This window comes from Cygnus olor, chromosome Z, assembly GCF_009769625.2.
Source record: "Cygnus olor isolate bCygOlo1 chromosome Z, bCygOlo1.pri.v2, whole genome shotgun sequence".
Taxonomy (NCBI): Eukaryota; Metazoa; Chordata; class Aves; order Anseriformes; family Anatidae; genus Cygnus; species Cygnus olor.
Genome location: NC_049198.1, coordinates 39,558,142 through 39,582,112, shown reverse-complemented (window position 1 = coordinate 39,582,112; position 23,971 = coordinate 39,558,142). Strand labels below are relative to the sequence as shown.

The 23,971-nt window shown below is 44.7% G+C and overlaps 3 protein-coding genes across 7 annotated transcripts in view; all 3 read right to left on the bottom strand.

Annotated features, from left to right (window-relative positions):
• LOC121061810 (E3 ubiquitin-protein ligase Topors-like) lies at positions 1–1,703 on the bottom strand. The gene is made up of 2 exons (XM_040541179.1): positions 915–1,703; positions 1–668 (listed from the first exon to the last, which is right to left on the bottom strand). The coding sequence occupies exon 2, from the start codon at positions 637–639 to the stop codon at positions 1–3; it is 639 nt and encodes a 212-aa protein (XP_040397113.1). The 5' UTR covers positions 640–668; positions 915–1,703.
• A 4,360-nt stretch (positions 1,704–6,063) lies between these two features.
• Positions 6,064–7,780, bottom strand: LOC121062195 (E3 ubiquitin-protein ligase Topors-like). Its single transcript, XM_040541919.1, has 2 exons — positions 6,992–7,780; positions 6,064–6,745 (listed from the first exon to the last, which is right to left on the bottom strand). The coding sequence occupies exon 2, from the start codon at positions 6,714–6,716 to the stop codon at positions 6,078–6,080; it is 639 nt and encodes a 212-aa protein (XP_040397853.1). The 5' UTR covers positions 6,717–6,745; positions 6,992–7,780; the 3' UTR covers positions 6,064–6,077.
• A 7,235-nt stretch (positions 7,781–15,015) lies between these two features.
• APBA1 (amyloid beta precursor protein binding family A member 1) overlaps positions 15,016–23,971 on the bottom strand; it is an 87,059-nt gene continuing 78,103 nt past the window's right edge. For all 5 annotated transcript variants that reach the window (XM_040541024.1, XM_040541026.1, XM_040541028.1 and 2 more), the window contains 5 exons: positions 21,225–21,404; positions 20,180–20,392; positions 16,788–16,907; positions 16,023–16,163; positions 15,016–15,654 (listed from right to left, as the gene is read on the bottom strand). In XM_040541024.1, coding sequence (XP_040396958.1) covers positions 15,583–15,654; positions 16,023–16,163; positions 16,788–16,907; positions 20,180–20,392; positions 21,225–21,404 — 726 coding nt within the window. In that variant the 3' untranslated portion in view covers positions 15,016–15,582. The remainder of the gene's footprint in view (positions 15,655–16,022; positions 16,164–16,787; positions 16,908–20,179; positions 20,393–21,224; positions 21,405–23,971) is intronic.

Sequence of the window (23,971 nt, the reverse complement as noted above, 5' to 3'; positions counted from 1 at the left end):
TTATTGGAGGCAACAGAAGTCAAACCGCAGAGCTCGCCGCAGCACTGTCCTGAAGCTGGCGCGAGGTGCGGCCGTAGGGCTGGCCGGGTGCTGCCCTGTGCTCAGCCGGGTTGGCTCCCCAGAAGTGCTGGATGTGGGAGCCTGCTGGGAGGTGGTGTTGGAGGGCCCCCGAATGGCATCTTCTCCGGATGCTGGGTCACGTCCCACAGGCCTCCTTCTGGGTGCTGAAGGGCTGTGGTCAGCGGCTGAGTTGTGTGGGCTGGAGCGCTGATGTGGTGACCTGCTCCGGTCCCTCTCTCTGGCCACGTCCCTGCGGCGACGGGTGGAAGAGACGACCACGTACTCCTGGTAGTCATCGTCCGCTCGCACTGAGTGCAGGAGCCGGTGGAAGGGCCGCCTGCAGACAGGGCACGTAGCTTTCCCCTCGGCCCACTGCTGGATGCACTCCAAGCAGAAGCGGTGCAAGCAGAAGGCCACGTAGGCTGCGTTCTCGATGCCATTCATGCAGATGGGACACAGGAGGTCTTCTGCTGTCTCCAGCGGCCTGGCCTGCTGCTGCTGGCTGGTGCCGGCAGTCGCATCTAAGGCGCACTCCTCCATAGCTTTCTGGGCACCCGCTGCCACGTCCTGCCCCGACATCTTTGCCACGTGCCTGACCTTGTCTGGTGCTAGGAGGGGAAAAAGAAAGGGAGCCTCAGCTGAGGGAGAGGGTAGGAAAGGGCCTCCCAAAGGGGCTCCCTGTGGCTTGAGAAGCAGCAGCAGTCCTGTGGGGCAGCCAGCCTCAGGGGCGGCCCTCCAGCCCTGCCTTCCCCCGTCAGCTCTCCGGCTCTGGGGAAGAGCCGGGGTGTCCACGACCCCTGATCTCCACGTGCTCTCTCCCTGAGGCCCTGTATGACTGGGGTGAACTGAGGTACCTGACGAAGGCGCTCAGGGACGGTGGAGAAACTCTCCAGGAATCTTCAGCGCTGCCAAAGACCTTGGCCCCCTCCTGGGACAGCCGCCGTGTGGGACCCACACACAGCACCCTGCAGCTGTCAGCGTGGAGAGGAGCGCTGGAAGAGGCTGCCTTTGCTCTGCGCCCAGAGCCGCTGCTCTCCAAAAGCCACAGCTCGAAGCACAAGCCACGGTCCTGCAGGAGCTGTCACGCCTCGCGTGTGCACCCGCAGGAGCTCCTGGACAGAAGGCACGGGGACAGAGCCTGCAGCTGCTGAAAAGCACTGAGGTCACGGGCAGTCACAGTCGCTGCTTGGCGACATCACAGAGGTCTCTGGGGCTGCCCGGCGAGGAAGACAGATGTTCCCAAGGGGGAAGCTTCAAAGCTTTCACCAACAAGAAGCAAGTTGCCTTTGATTCAAATGGGATTGTGATAAGTGGGATGGTGTTGATAATATTGAACAGAGAGAGGTATGATGACAATAAGCCTGAAAGGAATGTGAGAACTGCATCAGCTGTGTAAATTCAAAGCTACTTAAAACAAACAACAACAACAACAAAAAGATAGCCCACACAATGGGAATCGTAAAATAGTTAAGAGAACAATATTTTTGAAATTGATGTCAGTAAGTTTATGTGAAGAAAGGAGGAATGAAGAATTCTGAAATACCATCTTATTTAAAAAAAATAAAATTCTCTCCAATTCAAGAGAGATTGTTGTCTAACTCATTTCAGCAAAATAAAATCAAACAATAATTTTGGTTACTACTTTTGAGTTGCTTTTTTTTTCAACAAAAGCTTAATCGACCACTGTTCTGCATAGGAACACATTAGCAGGTTCAAAAGTACGTAACAGATTCTATTAGTTGGAAAAGACAACGATTCAACTTGCAGTTTGGATAGGTGAAAATTTAGAGAATCTAAACTGCATCACAGAATGAAATGAAGCATTCACCCACCACACAGATCCAGCAAGATAGCTCTAAGGATACTAAGTAAACTCTGACACCACCTTTATGGGCCACATTTTCATAGGATGTCAAAATTGATCTCTTCTAGAGTTGGGAGCATTCTGGAGTTGTCAGCCAACCTGGAATACTAACAAATTTAAACTTGCTGGAACATTATGACCATATTTGAAGAAAATAATTTATTTTGCTGCACATTTTTAGTGGGAAAGAAATGCTAAGATTCTGCATGATGATATTTGGCACGTACCTTACGTTACTTTTTCTTTTTTTTTTTACCAGTCAAATATGAAGAATTCGTTGTATGTCTGACAAAGTTTGTGAGCTCTTATGTTGGGTTTATGTGGCAAGGTTTCTAGGGGGCTGCGGGGGTGTCCGCCGTGAGCAGAGCCCAGCAGCTGCCACAGCAGATCGGAGCCAGTTCCAGCCAGCTCCAAAAAGGACCCGCTGCTGGCCAGAGCCAAGCCAGTGAACAGCGCTGGATGCGTCATTGTGAGAAAGGGAAAAAGTGCTGCCCAAGAACAACTGGGAGAGAGGAGTGAGAAAATGCGAGAAAAACAGCCAAGCAGACACCAAGGTCAGAAGTTCCCCTGCGGCCTGGTGGAGCAGGCTGTCCCCCTGCAGCCCACGGGTCCCACATGGAGCAGAGCTCCACGCTGCAGCCCATGGGTGGAGGAGCTCCCGGTGGAGCAGGTGGATGTGGCCTGGAGGAGGCTGCGGCCCATGGAGATCCCCCACAGGAGCAGGCCCCGGGCCGGAGCTGCAGCCCGTGGAGAGGAGCCCACGCAGGAGCAGGGGCTCTGGGGGGAGCTGCCGCCCACTCGTGGGGGACCCGTGCTGGAGCAGTTTGCTCCTGGGGGATGGACCCCATGGTACGGAGCCGTGTGGGAGCAGTTCTTGAAGAGCTGCTGCCTGTGGGCAGCCCCCGCAGGCTCAGTTCGGGAAGGGCAGCATCCCGTGGGAGGGACCCCACGTGGAGCAGGGGCAGAGGGTGACCGTGAAGGAGCGGCGGAGATGAAGTGTTAGGGACTGACCACAGCCCCCGTTCCCCATTCCCCTGCACTGTTTAGGAGGAGGAGGTGGAAGAGGATGGATGGGGGGAAGGTTTTTTTGGCTTCTTTCCTTCGTTTCTCACTTCACTAGCTTGTTAGTAGTAGGCAATCAATTGTATTAATCTCCCTATGCTGAGTCTGTTTTGCCTGTGACGATAATTGTTGAGTGATCTCCCTGTCCTGATGTCAACCATTGAGCCCTTTTCATTGTATTTTCTCCCCCTTTCCCTTTGAGGAGCGGGAGGGAGCAAGCAGTTGTGGTGGAGCTCAGATGCCCAGCTGTGTAAAACCACCACAACACATCTGCAGTTCTGTGTCTAGTACTGGGCTCCCCAGTACAGGAAAGATTAGGATATACTGGAATGAGTCCAGCAGAAGGCCACAAAAATGATGAAGGGAATGAAGCATCTCTCCTGTGATGAAAGGCTGAAAGAACGGGGACTGTTCAGCCTGGAGAAGAGAAGGCTCAGGGGTATGTTACCAGTGTGTGTAAATACCTGATGGGAAAGAATGAGAAAGAGGGAGCCAGACTCTTAGTGGTGCCCACTGACAGGTAAAGAGGAAGTGGCAAAAATTAAAAACCATGACATTCCATCTGAACACAAGGAAACATTTTTCTCCTGTGGGGTGGCCAAAAATCAGCAAAGGTTGCTCAGAGAGGATGAGGAGCCTCTGTCTTTGGTTAGAGACAACCAAACCCTGGGTGGACATGGTCCAGGGCAACTTGCACTAGCTGACCTTGTTTGAGCAGAAGCCTGGACCAGGTGATCTCAGGAGGTCGTTTCCTGCCTCAGATCTTCTATCCAAGGCGGAGTTCCTTCCTAGCAGTGGGACTCTGGGTGAAAGTAATTTCAGTAACACCTTTTGCTAGGTAACGGTTCATCAGCAAGAAAGAGGGATATCTGGAAAAGGTTCTTTACTAAGAGGGTGAGCGGGCACTGGAACAGGCTCTCGAGGGAAGTGGTCACAGCACCAAACTTGACAAAATTCAAGAAGCATTTGGACAATGTGCTCAGACATAGATAGGGTTTGATTTGGGGGTCATTGTGCATGGAGCCAGGAGTTGGACTCGATAATCCTTGTGGGTCCCTTCCAGCTCAGGATATTCTGTGATTCTATGATTCTGTGGGGTGGTTAGCTTGGTGGATGATGTAAGAGCAGTTCGTTCTGCTTAGCCTGACTTTAGTAAGGTATTTGACACTGTGTCTCTTAACATCCTCATAAACAAACTGACTAATCATAGAATGGCTTGGGTTGGAAGGGACCTCAGAGACCAGCTAACTTCAATCCCTCTGCCAGAGCCGGGGATGCGACCCACGAGACCAGGTTGGCCAAGGCTGCATCCAGCCTGGCCTTGAACACCGCCAGGGATGGGGCATCCACAACTTCTCTGGGCAACCTGTTCCAGTGCCTCACTGCCCTTACAGTGAAGAATTTCCTCCACCACCATAAATCTCTTGTTAGCCTATTGCTCCAGCCTGTCAAGGTTTCTCTGGACGAGAGCATGGCCTTCTGGTCTGTCAGCCACTCCTCCCATTTTTGTATCATCTGCCAATGTGCTGAGGATGCACATGGTCCAGGTCATTAATGACATGTTAAACAGTACTGTCCCCTGGGGAAAATTGTTATTTTGCACAACCCTTACCAGCTCACTGCCCACTAATCTAACCCGTCCTATCAAGGAGGTGATCCAGAACACCCAGCATGGCCTCAACAGGGGCAAATCGTGCCTGACCAATATGGTGGCCTTTTATGGTGGTCAATGGCCCTATGCCCAGGTGGAGACCAGTGACGAGTGGTGTACCTCAGGGGTCTGTCTTGGGACCGGTGTTTTTCGATATCTTCATCAACGATGTAGACGATGGGACTGAGTGCACCCTCAGCAGGTGTGCAGATGACACCAAGCTGAGTGGTGCAGTTGATACCAAAGAAGGAAGAGACGCCTTTCAAAGGGACCTGGACAGGCTGGAGAAGTGGGCCCTCATGAACCTAATGAGGTTCAACAAGTCCAAGTGCAGGGTGCTGCACCTGGGCTGGGGCAATCCCGGACATGAGCACAGACTGAGAGAAGAACTCATTGAGATCTAAGGCCTTCAGACACTGTGAGGAGAACCCACAAAGTCTTTGAAGACACAAAATCCTCCAGAGTAATAGAGGCTATAACATATGGGAATGAACATTTTGGAAAGCTGAGGTGGGAAAGGAGGTCCCCAGGAAAACCTGCTGCTGAAAGCAGCCCCAGCAAGGAGGTCAGACCACATGGCCCTGGGGATTCCTGCAGCCAGATCTTGAGAAGCTGAAAGGGTGCAGGTGGCGCAACCTCTCAGGGCAACCTGCTCCCTTCTGGAGATTCCCCACGAACAGAAAGGTTTCCCTTTCTCTCCAGTGTGAACTTGGCTTCTTTCAGTGTAGGTGGGCACACACTTTTCAGACCGCAGTGCACTGCTGCGAAGAGCCTGGTCCCGCCTTGTCAACATGGAGGTCATAGCTCAGCCACAGGGGCCGCTCTGGGCCCTTACTCTGGCACCTTTCCACTGAGGGTGGGCAGAAGAGCCACCTCCTCACTACTCAAGCAGGGTCACCTGGAGCAGGTTGTGCAGGAGCAACCCACACATTCACCTGCTGCTTCCACTTGTGGAAAAACTGTGTTTTGCTTGAAGGGCAGTCTGCTGCTGGATTGCTGCAGGACTCCCAGAAGGCTGGGGGTCCAGAGCTTTCCTCTGCCCACAGAGGAACAAGCAGAGGCGTGTAGGTCAACAAAGGGCCTCATTCCCCTGCAATGGCTTTTCCAAAACAGACAGTGATTCCCCTAAAGAGAAGAGCCATCCCCAGGGATGGGGCTGTCAGCATGGCCGAGTTTATGGCAGCTGAGCTCTGCGCAGGTCTTGAGGACCTGCCACCAACCCGTGGGGTCAGAGGGCTTGTGCACCACTGGGCCGGTGCTGGGAAGGAGGAGTCTGGGAGAGCAGCGTGGAGACATGCTCTGTTGTGGCATTTATGCTACACCAAGTCAGCAGTCAGACCCGGAAATTTCCTCCCCTGTTGAGTCAGTGGCGGAAACCATTCCCTACTGTGGGTTGTTCTGTTAGTCTAGAAAACACTCCCCCGAATGTCTCCCAGATGTTTATTGGAGGCAACAGAAGTCAAACCGCAGAGCTCGCCGCAGCACTGTCCTGAAGCTGGCGCGAGGTGCGGCCGTAGGGCCGGCCGGGTGCTGCCCTGTGCTCAGCCGGGTTGGCTCCCCAGAAGTGCTGGATGTGGGAGCCTGCTGGGAGGTGGTGTTGGAGGGCCCCCGAATGGCATCTTCTCCGGATGCTGGGTCACGTCCCACAGGCCTCCTTCTGGGTGCTGAAGGGCTGTGGTCAGCGGCTGAGTTGTGTGGGCTGGAGCGCTGATGTGGTGACCTGCTCCGGTCCCTCTCTCTGGCCACGTCCCTGCGGCGACGGGTGGAAGAGACGACCACGTACTCCTGGTAGTCATCGTCCGCTCGCACTGAGTGCAGGAGCCGGTGGAAGGGCCGCCTGCAGACAGGGCACGTAGCTTTCCCCTCGGCCCACTGCTGGATGCACTCCAAGCAGAAGCGGTGCAAGCAGAAGGCCACGTAGGCTGCGTTCTCGATGCCATTCATGCAGATGGGACACAGGAGGTCTTCTGCTGTCTCCAGCGGCCTGGCCTGCTGCTGCTGGCTGGTGCCGGCAGTCGCATCTAAGGCGCACTCCTCCATAGCTTTCTGGGCACCCGCTGCCACGTCCTGCCCCGACATCTTTGCCACGTGCCTGACCTTGTCTGGTGCTAGGAGGGGAAAAAGAAAGGGAGCCTCAGCTGAGGGAGAGGGTAGGAAAGGGCCTCCCAAAGGGGCTCCCTGTGGCTTGAGAAGCAGCAGCAGTCCTGTGGGGCAGCCAGCCTCAGGGGCGGCCCTCCAGCCCTGCCTTCCCCCGTCAGCTCTCCGGCTCTGGGGAAGAGCCGGGGTGTCCACGACCCCTGATCTCCACGTGCTCTCTCCCTGAGGCCCTGTATGACTGGGGTGAACTGAGGTACCTGACGAAGGCGCTCAGGGACGGTGGAGAAACTCTCCAGGAATCTTCAGCGCTGCCAAAGACCTTGGCCCCCTCCTGGGACAGCCGCCGTGTGGGACCCACACACAGCACCCTGCAGCTGTCAGCGTGGAGAGGAGCGCTGGAAGAGGCTGCCTTTGCTCTGCGCCCAGAGCCGCTGCTCTCCAAAAGCCACAGCTCGAAGCACAAGCCACGGTCCTGCAGGAGCTGTCACGCCTCGCGTGTGCACCCGCAGGAGCTCCTGGACAGAAGGCACGGGGACAGAGCCTGCAGCTGCTGAAAAGCACTGAGGTCACGGGCAGTCACAGTCGCTGCTTGGCGACATCACAGAGGTCTCTGGGGCTGCCCGGCGAGGAAGACAGATGTTCCCAAGGGGGAAGCTTCAAAGCTTTCACCAACAAGAAGCAAGTTGCCTTTGATTCAAATGGGATTGTGATAAGTGGGATGGTGTTGATAATATTGAACAGAGAGAGGTATGATGACAATAAGCCTGAAAGGAATGTGAGAACTGCATCAGCTGTGTAAATTCAAAGCTACTTAAAACAAACAACAACAACAACAAAAAGATAGCCCACACAATGGGAATCGTAAAATAGTTAAGAGAACAATATTTTTGAAATTGATGTCAGTAAGTTTATGTGAAGAAAGGAGGAATGAAGAATTCTGAAATACCATCTTATTTAAAAAAAATAAAATTCTCTCCAATTCAAGAGAGATTGTTGTCTAACTCATTTCAGCAAAATAAAATCAAACAATAATTTTGGTTACTACTTTTGAGTTGCTTTTTTTTTCAACAAAAGCTTAATCGACCACTGTTCTGCATAGGAACACATTAGCAGGTTCAAAAGTACGTAACAGATTCTATTAGTTGGAAAAGACAACGATTCAACTTGCAGTTTGGATAGGTGAAAATTTAGAGAATCTAAACTGCATCACAGAATGAAATGAAGCATTCACCCACCACACAGATCCAGCAAGATAGCTCTAAGGATACTAAGTAAACTCTGACACCACCTTTATGGGCCACATTTTCATAGGATGTCAAAATTGATCTCTTCTAGAGTTGGGAGCATTCTGGAGTTGTCAGCCAACCTGGAATACTAACAAATTTAAACTTGCTGGAACATTATGACCATATTTGAAGAAAATAATTTATTTTGCTGCACATTTTTAGTGGGAAAGAAATGCTAAGATTCTGCATGATGATATTTGGCACGTACCTTACGTTACTTTTTCTTTTTTTTTTTACCAGTCAAATATGAAGAATTCGTTGTATGTCTGACAAAGTTTGTGAGCTCTTATGTTGGGTTTATGTGGCAAGGTTTCTAGGGGGCTGCGGGGGTGTCCGCCGTGAGCAGAGCCCAGCAGCTGCCACAGCAGATCGGAGCCAGTTCCAGCCAGCTCCAAAAAGGACCCGCTGCTGGCCAGAGCCAAGCCAGTGAACAGCGCTGGATGCGTCATTGTGAGAAAGGGAAAAAGTGCTGCCCAAGAACAACTGGGAGAGAGGAGTGAGAAAATGCGAGAAAAACAGCCAAGCAGACACCAAGGTCAGAAGTTCCCCTGCGGCCTGGTGGAGCAGGCTGTCCCCCTGCAGCCCACGGGTCCCACATGGAGCAGAGCTCCACGCTGCAGCCCATGGGTGGAGGAGCTCCCGGTGGAGCAGGTGGATGTGGCCTGGAGGAGGCTGCGGCCCATGAAGAGCCCCCGCAGGAGCAGGCCCCGGGCCGGAGCTGCAGCCCGTGGAGAGGAGCCCACGCAGGAGCAGGGGCTCTGGGGGGAGCTGCCGCCCACTCGTGGGGGACCCGTGCTGGAGCAGTTTGCTCCTGGGGGATGGACCCCGTGGTACGGAGCCGTGTGGGAGCAGGTCTTGAAGAGCTGCTGCCTGTGGGCAGCCCCCGCAGGCTCAGTTCGGGAAGGACGGCATCCCGTGGGAGGGACCCCACGGGGAGCAGGGGCAGAGAGGAGCAGTGGTGGAGGCAAAGCGTTAGGGACTGACCGCAGCCCCCAGCCCCAGTTCCCCTGCACAACTCAGGGGGAGGAGGTGGAAGAGGATGGATGGGGGGAAGGTGTTTTTAATTAGCTTTTAGTTTCTCGCTGTTCTAGTCTGCTAGTGATGGGCAATAAATTGTATTAATCTCCCTATGCTGAGTCTGTTTGGCCCATGATAACTGTTGAGTGATCTCCCTGTTCTTATCTGAATGCTTGAGCCCTTTTTTTTTCCATTGTATTTTCTCCCCCTGTTCCTTTGAGAAGTGGCAGTGACAGAGTGGTTGTGGTGGAGCTCGGTTGCTCAGCTGGGTAAAACTACCACAAATTGCTACTGTGAAAACGTGGGAGTTAGCATAAAACACAGATATGTTGCTTGGCTGAGATGGAATACAAACATTTAAAATAGACACTAAATTCTAATATGCCAACAAAAAGTCTGGATTGCTGAGAGGGAGATACTTAGGAGAGCAGTCATGCAAGGTCTGTGGCAGAGAAAATGGGGTTATTCAGAAATATTGTACTGGAGAGGGTTAAAACTATCTGAACACAACAGTAGTTAGGATTGACATTTACAGCACAAATCCACCTCTGAGCATTAACCGAATCTCCCTTCCTCTATGTACAGCAGTTATTTATTTGTGCACTGGGTCTGAGAAACATCTAACTAGCATGCTACCTGTTCAGATTATTTTGTTGCCTTAAGAATTGGTGCTGCCCACCCTCAAAAAAATGTCAGCGTGCAGAGTCGTAGATAATCACTTTATCCATACTTCTTTTTGCTAAAAATTATAAATACACATTATTCTTGTAGGCTAGTCTCATAAATAGCCTAGTCTCCACGTGAACAGTTTCTCTAATGCACTACGACTATTACATATAACATATAGTATTGGCTTCTTTGGGGAACCCAACGAAATCACTGTTCAATCGTTGTCACACTGATGAAAAGCAAGGAAGAAAATCTACTAGGATGCATTGTTACAATCTGGACATTTTATGTACCACCCTATTTGAAGTTACAAAAGAGAAATGTTTTCTTGGCTCTTATGTTTGGTAACCTGTGCAGAAAAGATGTATGATTGTTCCAGAAGCAATTGTCAAAAGTAGGAACTAAGAAAACTGCAATTTTCAGTACTGTGGTTTAAGCCAAAAGCTCCAGTAGCAAAGTGCAGCTGTTCAGATACAAATTGCCTTTCAGTAAAAAACAGTATTGGAGAGTTCTAAAAGTATCCCTTATAAAAGAAGGTTCTTTGTTAATTGCAATCTGTAATTAAAATGCAGACTGAAAGAAGTGCTCTGCATTCTGCTCTTTTGGCCTAGAAGCCTTCTCACATAATGGTGGGACATTATTCTTGCCTTGATGACAGAAACAAAGTCAAAACTCCAAAGCGTATGTGTGATGCACCACGAGGTGCTGATTTACTATTATCTCAGTAAAAAAAAAAACAACAACCACTTATGGTCTTGTAAAGCACCATTTAAAATGCTACTTATTAGAAGCAATGCTATGAAGAGTGAAGACCGTACTGACAATCTCACGTCCCCTGAGATGTGAGACCCCCAAGCTGTGCAGTATCTGGCAGGCTATGAGCAGGGTGCAAGCATGTTCTGCAGATCCCATCCCTGCAAGGATTACCCCATTTGGTTATTTGACTTATTAAGAGATTTTTCTCAAAGAAAGCAACACCGTTTGTCCCTTCTGCCATCAAAGACAAAGGATGTTCGCATAATTCTGGATGCTGTTTCTGATGGAGGCAAGGACACACAAGCTGTGTCACCACCGGTACCAAGCAGGAGCTGCCTGAAGGCTCCTCGCTTGCAATCACCCAGCCAAGTTCATCCTGTGGCCGAGGGAAACGTGTTGTGGCTGTGCATGCACAGGACGGGGCCTCCTCAGGCTGACTGATAACCTGGATCACCGAATCCTTGGGAGAGTTTGTGAGGTTTGTGTCTGTGCTGCTGAAGGAAAAGTCACACTTAGGCTTATCCTGTAAAATGTAGAAAAGTACACTCTGGTTTCTACATTGCAAGAAGTTCTAACAAAAAGGATAACAAGCAGGGGGAGGATGGAGAGCGGTGTGCAGGGACACAAGGAAAGCAGGCTCAGCCTGTCTGCTGCACCATTTACCAAATGGTTCAGAATTTCTCCAATCTATCATTTAGGCAAATAATGTGAAAGGTTAACTGCTTCACTCTCTCATGCTGGCAATATTTGTATTTCATGCTATGGAGAGCCACTCTGTGGCTGAAGGCCCCCATTTAGTTTTTCTTATGAATCAGCTGTGGCATGTATTTTCATTTCTGTACTCTCAAAGTATTTATGACAACCTATAGAGCACAAAATCCTATGAAGCCTTACTTGAAGAAATACTCTTAAGTTAGCTTTTGCTGGTAGACTTTCAGATACCATTCATAATCAATCTCTGGTTATACGAGTATTTCCTTTTCTTTTTTTTTTTTTTTTTTTTTTTTTTTTTTAAACTTTGTTACAGGCAGTTCCAGAATTTATTCTAAGGACTGACATCTTTTAATTCTAGTTTGTTTATTCAAATCATATGAGGTCTTTAGGAATTAACCATGCTGATGACCTTTGATGAAAAACAGTGGTTTCACAAATGGTAATAAGTGAGGGCTTTTTTTTGTTTGTTTGTTTGGTTGGTTGGTTTTTTGAAAATCTCACTTATGGAAAACACCCCACAACATTTAATGATACTCAGACAAAGAAATAGTATTTCTGTCATGTAGAAAGCATCTTGAAATAATGCATTTTTGGGAGGTTCAAACATAGTGACAGTTCATATGGTAAAAACTGGGATGCAACACTAGATAAGAAATCAGTTTCATTTAGGAGCACTAGTGTCATTTGTAACCTGAACATAATGCTGTTTTAACAACAAAGCTAATAGCACCGGTTCACATCTGCAGAAATACAGGTACTCATACTCCCAACTACGTGACAACAAAGAAACCCAGTTACCTTCCAAGCATTCATGCATTCAGTACTGGCAAGCCAACTCCTAAATCAGTATGAGCAAACTCTCAGGCTTGTCTGAGGTATTTTTGTTTTGTATTTTATTGTTGCAAATCTTACAGACATTAGCGCTCTGTTAAATAAAGGAATGTAGCACAGTAAATACATCACAACAAAACAGCTGGCCAGAACTCCTTCCCCCATCCCCCCACCCCCCAAATTAAAAGCCCATTCCTCCTCCGCACCCCCCACCCCCCAAATCAGACCACAGCAGCTTCATTACAGAGGTCAGAGACCTGTGGCAAAAAACATCAGAGGAATTACATTCAGTAGATGTGCAGTATCAACATTCCAGGCTCACATGTATTTATATATATATATTTATATTTTTATATAGAGATCATTAAATGTTTACAAAGAACAATATTGTTACAAATACAATACTATACTTCTCCCAACGCTTTACAATAATTTCTATTCACCCTCTTTACAGAACAATAATATAACTTCATAGCCTAGGTACTGCGCTAAATATGTACAAGAGATCTCAACCACATTGCTGTCTTCAGAAATTTATTTTATTTAAAAAAAGAAAAACAATGAAAGCAAGCAAACCTGGAAACCCCAACTGAACCTCAAATTTGAACAACTCAAAATAAATGTGTGAAACTTTCCAGTAAAAAAAAAAAAAACAGAATGGATGTTTCATCCTTAATGTAAACACTGAAGAATCAGACTGCACAAAGCAGTGAGAAAGAAAAAAAAATCAGATCCATCACTGAAGAAGGAATGTAAACCAGCTGTTTGTTCCACCATATTTGTTAAAATTTCACACATCATCTAACAAACTGCTGCAACAGTCTAGAGAACTGTCAGCTCTCCTTTCTCAGCACATTTTTTGGAAGTCTTTCACTCTACGAATTAAAAAGGGATTGCTTAGAAGACAGTTACCAGCAGCGTGTGCCACACCATGGGCCTCCCAGCTCAAAAGCCTTACACACACATCCTAACTGGAACAACAGATTCTTTACTAGATCCTGCTAACATTCACTTGCTTAATGTTAAGTGGCTATTTACCATGAAAGCATTCGAGTGCCAAAAACTTGGCAGAATCTTGGCTGGAAGATTTAAAAAAAAAAAGCCGCAGTTGTTTCATCCCTCAATACCCTTGCATGTTCAGGTCCTCCTCATTTCCCAGTGAAGCCAGTTAAAGACCCTACCACGTAAGTTTTACAGAGCCACAGAAACAAGTGAAGCTGAGAGTGTAAACATAGCAGGAACCAGGAGCATGGTAACTGTGTCTACAAGAGTTCACTGAGTTTCCTCAGGCAACTTATGGAAAGGCTGCACTGTATATAATCTAAATTGTACATGGTTATATATCTTATTTACATATATTACTATATATATGGAAAGTTCTGAAAAAAAAAAATTCAAATGATCATCATAAACTAGATGTCTACAGTTAAACAATATACTCACAAGTCATTCACTATCTACTTGCATCAGTCTGGTAGCAGAGGTAAGTCACTAACTGGAATACCAACACCACACTCCCGTGCAGTCTGCTATTCCAGAGACTGGGATTAAATGATATAACAACAAGAACTGCAGCAAAATCAAGTCATCGTACATTAACCTCAACACTAAAACATATTCACTTACTACAATAGTTTATGCACCACTTCATTACCTCCCTTAAATATTTACTACCCACTGAAACACAAAGTATACCCGTTCCCTCTGATCAGACCACAGACGCCCATTATTGCTGAAAGCCAAAAGCAGACCTCTGGTAAGAGTACTCGATGGCTCTCAGCAGCGTGTGCACCAGGTGTGCCCATGCACACACGTGAGCACACACAGACACATCCACTTCCATGAATCCCTGGGGTCACTTCTAGGTGTCATTACTGGACTGCAAACAATGCCTATTTTGCACAGTCCGCCATGCAGCAATAGCAAAACAAGTGACTGTGACCATGAACACATTCTCAAAACAGAAGGGACACGTCCGTGTGTGTGTGTGACCTGTTCTTGTCTTCATCTCACTGGGTCTTCCTATCGCACTAAGACAGAGCAGAAACTGTTTCCTTGAAAGAAAATCAGTGTTATCAGCCTGGACTAAATGCATGGTTCAATTTCAATGTAAACACCAGTATACAGTCCTGCCAAAAATAACTACGAAGAATGGAGAATTTCCCGCTCACTACAAAGAAAAGCAATTTTTTTTTAATTAAAAACAAACAGGAAAAAAAAAAAGAAAAACAATAAAAAAACAACCAACAACCCATTTTTCCCCTTCCCCTTTTGTCCCTAGCATGCAAATTACAGGCCAATCAAATCCTATATTTCCTACATCTTTTTCATACAAGTGCATATAGTACACACATATATCTGTTAAGTGCCATACAAATGGAAAAAAAAATATAACAACTTAACTTATATAACAAAATAAATACATTTATTCCCACCTTATCCCTCCCATTGTTATCTATGTCATGAACTAAAGAGGATAAAATTAGACAGGTCTTTGGACAAAAATATATGTTAGAACTGGCTCAGAGAACAAAATTACTTAGAATACTATGCAGATCTCTTATATTCAAACTTCATAAATAGCAAGCACAATTTTAAAAACATCTATATACACTGGCACACATTGCTGTGTGCATCAAATGCAGAATTAAGAGCCTAGAAAACGTGTAGCTATTCAGCAAATCCCCATATTGTTTCTCTTGTTCTCCCCTCCTTCTCTCCCCTTTCCTTTAACTTCTAAAATAGGCAAGGGACTATAGAAGACATGTTGCATTTAGAAATGAAGTAGAGCAAAACAGTTCAAAAACTGGGGGTAGAGAGGGAGAGGCAGTTGTAAAATATGCCTCCCCGATTACTTGGTGTAATTAATGCAATTGTAATGTGTTTCAGCAACTCGCAGAGTACCTTTTAGGGTCCTAAGATCATGAAAAACTGGTAACAGAAGGTAATTAAAAGGTATTTGGACAGTCCATTTTACCACTGCAGCATTTACTCATTCTTCATAAGCAGGTATTCTTCCTGAGGGCAAAAATATCTTTTTGGTATTCTACCTTTCCTACAGACATAAACCTTTAAAACAGAGCTCAGTGCCTGTGGGAAAATAGGGGAAGAAAAGAAAAGCCACGTGCAGGATGTCCAAGAGAACACTTTGCACCCTACACTTCTGCTTGTTTGGTAAAAGACATCTTTCATTTAGCAACATTTAATTTATTCAGTTTACCAAATAATAGTCACAAAAATAAAACTGGTTATTAGAATGAATCAGAGTCGATCCTTTTTGTGAATACTGCTGTGAACAATGCTGCTGCTATTTTCCTGTTTTGCGTGTGGAACTGCATTTAGTTTCACTTGTAAAGAGATGCAACCAAAATAGTCCCGTATATTTTGCCCCTTCCCAAAATACAGGAAAATGTTACGGAGAAGGGGAGAAAGGGAGGGAAAAGAGATATAAAGTCTCTTTTTTTGTGAGACAAAGAAAGAAATGTCTCTGCGGACACAGAAATGCAGCACTAGAGAGACAAGCACTAATGAGGAAAAACATCCTCCATGCACATTGTGACAGTGAGGTGTCGGCTTTAGATGTAAACTGGTTGCTCTTGTGCAGTCAACAGTCTGTACATGGCAGCTGGCATAGTCTTCATATGAATCTAGAGAAAATAAAAGAAATTAATCAATATTCCTAACATGTACCATACTTTGGGAAGGAACTAGCTAAAAGGATACAGGACAGAAACAAAAAGCAAAGCCTGAGAGTTTTCATACTCTTATTAAAGTATTGCAGGCGGTGATTTTAATGGAACAGTGTGATTAGCATCAACCAACATCTAAAGTTGTGGACACAAATATTTTCTGCCTAGGGTTCATCTAAAACATTTGAGAACTATCAGTAAATAATAAAAAAAGAAATGGTGGATTGTCTTTACCCTGGCTTCCATTGTTTGGATTTGAGTAGCAACAGGCCAAAAGAAGTAACAATGATGAAATACGTTATGCTGCCTAGAGGCACTGCTCTTACCTCACCAACAGCATTTGACAGAATGTGCACAATTTTCTCATGGGGTGTCGCCACAACACTCTGCCCATTGATTTCAATGATCCGATGGCCAACACGCACACCTCCTCGCTCTGCTATACCACCTCTCATAAGGCTACAGATCTGGAAGAGAAAGGACAAATTTAGCAGGGTCTAGATATGGAAGAGAGGATTTAGATTACCCATTTTTGCCTTTAATTTGTAACTCAGTATAGACTTGCAACAAATTCTAAAATGTAATCCAACACAGATTTAAAATAAAATTTGTTACTGGCAAATAATTGCAGTGTATTCTCTTCCAAGAACAAAACAGTCAGAAAAGGCTATTTGTGTTTTATGTCAGATACGCTACGGTTTGGCAGTTTAAAAGTGTATGAAGGACCACAGTTTAATAATGTTCAGGATGTAAACGCTTTACAACAGAAGAGGATAAAGAATTGTCTTTTTCTTTTGAGAACATACAATAGCTTGCTTAGACAGGAATGAAGCAGATGAGAACAGTTTCAGGTACACAGTTTTGTTTCTCTAACCTGAAAGAGCTTGTCTGTTCCCCTGACTAACTCTGAACTTGTGGACTAAGTAGAGTCAAAGACAAAAATAACGTTTACATCTAAGACTTCGCACGTGTGCAAAGTGTTGCTTACTGTGAAGAAGAAAATGGCAGCTTCCCTCTTCCCACACTGTCACAAATAGATGTGAAGTTTTATGTATACTAAAGCTTCACCAGGGAGTCTGGAAGCTACTTACAATCCCATTTTGCACACTGAAGCCCAACTGGTATCTGAGGTCCGGTCTCCTGATCAAGACTGTTGTTACTGGAGGACACCTAACTATGTTCAGTTTAACCCGGGCCTGGTTTTTCAAACCCTGCGAAAAGAAATCACCATGAAATACGCTGGCAGAGATAGGGTGAAACATTTAACACAAACACTGGGTAAAAAAGTAAGTGTTAAAACATTGACATGGGAACAGTCCTGAATAAACGGTTCTTTGTATGCTCTAAAACAGAACCAAATCACTGAACACCAGACATATGTACGTGAATATTCAGTCAAATCAGCAATGCAGCATCAAATGTTTCTTGCCAAGAAGCTGGCACTGTTGTTTTAAGAAATATAGCTTCCTGTTGGCAATTTCTTCATTTCATAACACAAGTAACATACAAAAAGAATATGAAACCGGTTTATGCAGCCCACCAAAAAAGCTGACTGTGGTTGGGAAATGAAATTTTAAATAGGTAGCTAAGATAGTAACAAATAAGTGGCTTCTCTAATGGGATATATTGCTTTCTGCCACACAAATGGAGTGTGGAACTACTCATACCAAGATCATAGAATTCCCATTCCTTCTTCTCTCTAGATATATCACCTAGACATATCATCATGAATGTCTTGTTACCAGAAGAAAACTGAAGAAATATATATATATATAAATAAAGAAATAATATACATATATTATTGTGAGGGTAGTGAAACACTAAAACTGGTTGCCCAGAGAAGTTTGTAGTGTCCATCCTTGGAGTTATTTAAAGCCCAGTGGGCACAGCCCTAAGCAACCTTCTCTAGCTGACGCTGCTTTGAACCAAAGTGCTTGCTAGTCTCAGAGTCTCTGTCATTGTATGGCTCCATGAAAAATCAAATGTTAAAATGCAGATAACTGCAATCTGACCCCTTGTACGATTTCAAGTGTTCAGATCTCTTACTTGTAGACTGTTAAGATCCTTTTTCTGTCCAACACAGAGGTGGACACAGATTTTTCTACTCTTAAATGCTTAATTCACACAAAGGATTAGCCTCCAATAAATAAATAAATCCACATCAAGAAAGAAATGCTTTATAAAGAATACAGCATCTTCCACCTTATTTTATACAATACATATCAATTCCAAAACCTATTTCTGAATTCTTTTTATGTGTACAATTGAAATCTGTGTCCCACTGAAACTAATGGATGTCTGACATTGACTTTGAAAGGTTAATTTCCACCACAACTAAGGTAACACAATGAAGTTTTTACATCCCTTTTACTGCTAATGATTCTGCTGACTCTGGACTCAGCAGTGACTTGAATAACTGAAATGGCATCCAGCCAGTGTTAACTGCCTCAGAATCTTTTTTCTTGTCAATGCCTTGAACTGTCTGGATGCAGCCATCACATGGGCAACAGCTGGCCACACTTCCACACAACCCTGGGCTCAGCTTGGCTCGTTATTCAAGGTTGCTCCAAGAGAAAGTGCATGTGAACATGAAGTGGCAAAGCACATGACTATGGGAAGTGCCTCAACTCCACTCTCAGCAGAAAGAAGGTCCAAACTCAACCTCTTCTGTGACTGTATCTACCTCAATGGAGTTAGCTGCAGTGCTCAAGGGCCATTCAACATCTTCCTGCAGGTCTTCAAATCAACACACAGAGTAAAAGATAAGAGGAACTAAACCATACCAAGCTGTGGCTGTAATGTTTAGACAAAAGTCTGAGGGGATTCTGCCTTAATTTTCTAAATCCAGGATGGCAGGAGTCTTGCAGAGATGACTGTATCTATGAGGAATTTAGGTGTCTAACTAGGGTCATCTGAGTTCATTCAGGCTGCATGTCTTCAACAGAGTTGAAATCAATGCTCTCTTACTCCCCCTGAAGCATGCACAAGTTATTTAAATCTATTCCTTCAAAAAGCACTAATGTGGCCCCCAACAAAAAATTTAGTAATTTTACAGAAAGTACAATGATTGCAATAACACCTAGCTCCTACCACTATGCAGAATGGTAGTATATGCTTATTAGAAAAAAAGCAACTGTATCATTTGAACAATTTAGTTGCTTATGTAGTCCTTGAGTTTGTTTCAGATAATAGCCATCATCAGAGGCTTCCAAAAAAAGAGACAAGTAGTGCAATACAATCAGGGAATAGCCACCACATGTGGGAAGTTTCTTTCTAGCTCTGTGGTTTTCAGTCAATTAGTAGCAGAACTTACATCTGTAATACTAAAATTACCTTATTTAAGTGCTTGCAAGATATCTTCTAAGCTATATAACACTCATCTTTTCATAGGAGCCCTTAGGACATGCTAAATAAACCTGAAATCTGAGACATTTCTGCCACATTTAAACTTGTGCTTAGATCATTCAGTGGTTCCTCTACTTGATATGAGAAGTGCCATATGAACGGGTCTACATGTATGGTTATGAAGACATGAAAATATGCAGACTTTGCTTTTGTCTAGAAAGACAAAATAAATGGCTACCAGTTCCTATGGCAACAGCCATAAGTACCAGTGAGGAAGAGGAATGTCTGAAGAAGCTGGAGAGAGCAAAGCTGACTGTTTCTGTTTTGAGAAAGTACAGCTAAGGCTCATCATAATGAAACTCTACCTAAAAAGGCTCTGAATCAGAGAAGCACAACTCATCACTGTTTTAGAGATAAAACTGATGTGAGATAGGGAACAAGTAAGGCTAACATGAAAAGTCTGAATTCATGGTGGGTTTAGTTCCACTGAAGTTGGCACAGAGATTTTTAATATGATTATTATTTTTTTCATACGTCACAAATGTAAGACTGCATTTGCCACATTTTTAGTATACTACACTTCCGGGCTATAATTTCCACTCCCTGAATCTAAAATGGCTGGCTCAGAGATCTGCGCACCTATTACTCATTAGAGCACAGAATTCATGTTTTTGGAAAACAGAATAGGAAGGAAGTCTTTAGAGCAAAAATCTGAGTTCAAGTATTACAAAACTGATTCAAGGACAAAAAAATAAAAATGTACTTTGTGAAATACAAAAGTACAAAATGCAAAGAAACATATTGCATGAAACAACCAGTCACCAGGAAGTTGTGTAGTAATGCAACTTTAACATCCATAACAGCCTTCAGATGTGCATCTGGTAGCATCTTCCTTTTCAACAAAATATTCTCGTGGTGTGAGGTTCTGCACAGAATCCTTGGCTATACAAGTAAATACATAGCTCACTTTCTGGGAGTCAGAAAACTTGGTGGAGCATAATTTGCAACATACTCTGAACATCACTAAATGGATAGTGCTATACAAACATTTGATAAGAATTATTACTTAATAGTTCTGTACTTATAATACTCTCCTATCATGTAACCCTTTGAAAATATCCAGAAACATTCTCCGTACCTTTATAATGCTCTGACATGTTGAGAGTGGTAAGCCAACCAGACTGGTCCCATTGATCGACATGATCTGATCCCCTATATTCAGCTTCCCAGACTTCTCTGCTGGTCCTCCATGCATCATATTGGCTATGATAACTGTAGGCAAAATGGATCCCCAACCAGACTCCACAATCACTACACCTAGGATTTCTCCTTTTTGCTTTTCGATGTAAACCTGTATCATAAGAAAAAGTGTTTCAAACAAAAGCTTTTTCTCAACTACGGAACTGACCCCCTTCCCCCTGCAATCCTTCCTCCCCCCAACCACAAAAACACATATTTCATGAATCAACAAACACATACCCCCTCATTACTTGCAACCTGACTTCCTAGTGCAAAACAAATAGGGTACTACATTTCAGTTGTATTCAAACATGAGATAATCAACACTAAATATACAGGTTTTGCTTAGGGCTGAACATGCCCTCACACAACTTGTTTCTGCTTATGAGCAGAGGGAACTGGAAGGGAAGAAATCGTTTTATGACGGGGGTTCAGTCGACAAAGCTAAATAGGAGGAGTTTGTAAGAGCTTATGACAGCACATTGGAAGACCACTAGCTGTACGTTGCAGTGGTGCACAGGTTCATCGTTATTAAAAGAACCAAGCAGCAAATCTTTTCAGCAACTACAGTCCTTTAAAATCTGGAATCAGCCACTTTCACTGACACTAGTTCTTCCATAAATGTTATATTAGTTACTGTAATCTGTAAATCGTATTAATTGTTAATCCGTTTTACATTCATTTCATTAAAATACAATCTGAAACATTTGAAAATTGTTTAATAAAACAAACACATGCAAAATCATTTCACTGGTGATAGACTTCGGGTTCACTATTTGCCTTTGATACAGAACTGATGACAGGTTGACTTACTGGGGGAGATATTCTAAACTCACTCAGGTCATTTATAGGAAGCATTAATGGTTTTCTGATTTCTGCCAGCATGGGCCTGCAGCTGGTACAGAGAATCTTAATGCTGTTATGGAGAAAAATGTGAGACCTACATCTTTGCAGTTTTCAGATTTGGAGAAGTGAATGAGGTCATCATTGTACATGTCCTGGGTATTGAGCAAGTCGCTATATTCCTTCTGGCTAAGGTCTTCTGGATTGATCCCATTTGCCCTCAGAAACTCCTGATAGGCCACACTGAATGCTTGACCTATGGACTGTGCAATCAGTTGTGCCTGCAGCAGTTCCAGAGAAGAGAAAAGAAAAAAAGTCAAACATTCTGATGGTCTTGTGCACTGCCACTTTCTCTGTTACAATCACACTGTAAAATGGTTTATCCCTACAAGTCAAGTTACAGTTTAAAAATATTTCTGCATTAGAAATTAATTTAAAAGGCTCAAAAATGTCAACATGTTCATATGAGAAGCATAAATAAAGCTATCCTTTCACAGGTAAGAATTGGTAGCATAAATGTAAGGGTATACTTGCTGCAGTGACTGAAGCAGAGATGGCAAAAGACAACTCTACCTCTCACCTACAACTCTTCTCATACATGCAGCTCCCAGGTGGTTATCCCTTCTAGTAGAGGGAATGCCATTCTCTGACAAGCCAGCAGAGAAAATGAAAATGTCTGCTAGAAAACACAACCATATTGAAAAGGATATTTCCTCCCCATTTTCTCCCCCTCTTTTAAAATCATCACGTCTGTATTGGCAGCTCCTACCTCATCCCAGATGAAGGAGGACTGACTCACTGAAGTAACCAGCACGTGAAGTTATGAGAAATGGTCGTGTGCAGCTCCTTCTCCACCCTGATACCTCCTTCAACCTCTCCCCCCTACATTTCTTGTTTCCCTCCATCTCCCTCCACTTTCCTACCCCTTCCCTTCTCAGCCTGTCCTACGTATGCACTCTCTTGCACATGCAACTTCCCATAGCCTCTGCACCTCAAGCCACCAAATGCACCAGTCACCAAACTGCACTGACCCACCACGAGCTGTTCAACAGCTGCAGCTGTGGGAGAGAAATAAGGCACAAAGGCAAACACAGGTAAAGCACTGTGTCATGCAAGGTGTGGGTGGAGCTGGAAACAGCAGACAACAGGGATGTCTCCCTTTGTGGCGGTGATCAAGGTGAGGTTAGAATGACATAGGTACGGGACAGGAGAGGAAAGCAGCACAGCACGGTGCAGAGCACTGCTGTGCGTAACTGGGGTGGTATGTGCAGGAAGCACTGTGCAGCACACAGGAGCTGGCTTTGATGTGTACTGAAAAAGTCCCTTGGAGTGCAGTACTGGCTAGGGGGTTGGAAGGGAAGAGAAGGTCAGAGCTCCACAGCTAATAGTCTAGGCCTTCGGGGGGCTGGTGATGAATGAACACTGCTAAAGTATATTTTTATACAGCCTACCAGCTGTATTTTAAGGTCCAGTTTGGTCCTTAATAAGGGAAAGGTTCCCAACCCTGAAATAAGTTGTTGATTGCGTTTTAAAGCAACTCAAGATAGCACTAAACCTGCTGATGAGAACAGCATGATTGCTGGTGCTGAAAAGGCCACAGTCCAGACAAGCATTACTTTGCCAATGCTCAGATCAATCCAGCTTAATGGCAAGAACAAGACAACAAGATAACAGGAAAACTACATCTCCTCAGTTCCACAAACTAAGAGAGTAGACAACTGGACTTCATGTTCACACAGATATATCTTGTCTCCAAGAAAAGATCAACTCCCATTCGGACACCCAGCATTTGGAGACATCACTAAGCATTAGCTCTTTTGAAGATCTAGCCCTAGACAGAATTGAAAATCTGGTGCTAGGCTCCTTAGATAAGGATATTTCCAAGCAGGTACACATTTTGGCTAAAATCCATGAGGACTTAACAGTTTCTGTGACTGTTTCTGTGTAAATTCTTCTAAATACCCAGCTGTCCCAGAAGAAAAGATGACAATGAGACATGTATGAGATTTAAAATATAGGCAGGCTGTACTATTCCATTAGGTGTACAAGATCTTTCAAGATACCATCTCCTTCCTGCTAACAGGTACTATGGTTTTTCCACTCTCTTTCTTAGTCACTTGGATATTTGAGATAAATTTTGTACACTATTTGTGAACTACACCTTGACTAAGGAAAGCTGAAATGATCTCTTGCAATTTCTCAGCTTGTTTTCGTGCCACTGAACAACGCTTTTACTGGAACTACAGACAGGTCCTTTCTAAGCCAGTAGCAGGCGGCATAGGGATGGATGATCACATCCAACACAAATATGCCCTGACCCAAACAAACCACAGAAAGTAATGCCAGTGATCAGAAGGAAGAAGCACAGACTCCAGCTAGTCAAGGTATTAAGAACAGCCTGGGAATCAGATCCAGGAGATCTAGATCAGAGTCAAACTACCGCGTGCTGAAGGAAAGCAAGCCACAGCCTCTAGCATCTGGCAGTTTGAGTTCTGCTTTTCCAACTGGTCAGTAAGAGAGCTACTACTGTACAAACTTGGAACCGGAAATACAGGAACAGCAGTCTTAAAACAGGCAACATATCAAATGATATTAAATGAAAAAAAATGGCTATTCTTTTCATTTTTTTTGCACCAGATTCTTGAAAGGCTCTGCAAAACTGGCTGACATGCTATTCTGGAAAAAAATCTGCCATTTTTAATGTTCTTTACTAAAACTTTTGTAGAAGATTACTTATATCAGTGCTTTTGCCTTTACTTTTTAACCTCAGCAGGGGGTGATAGTATGCACATGCATCTGCAGCCACATAATTTATCTGATCATGGGTTCAGACTACGTTCACCATTAC

Bases quoted from the DNA above. Each gene is read 5' to 3' on its own strand.
- LOC121061810 (XM_040541179.1), bottom strand. From the start codon at position 639: ATGTCGGGGCAGGACGTGGCAGCGGGTGCCCAGAAAGCTATGGAGGAG.
- LOC121062195 (XM_040541919.1), bottom strand. From the start codon at position 6,716: ATGTCGGGGCAGGACGTGGCAGCGGGTGCCCAGAAAGCTATGGAGGAG.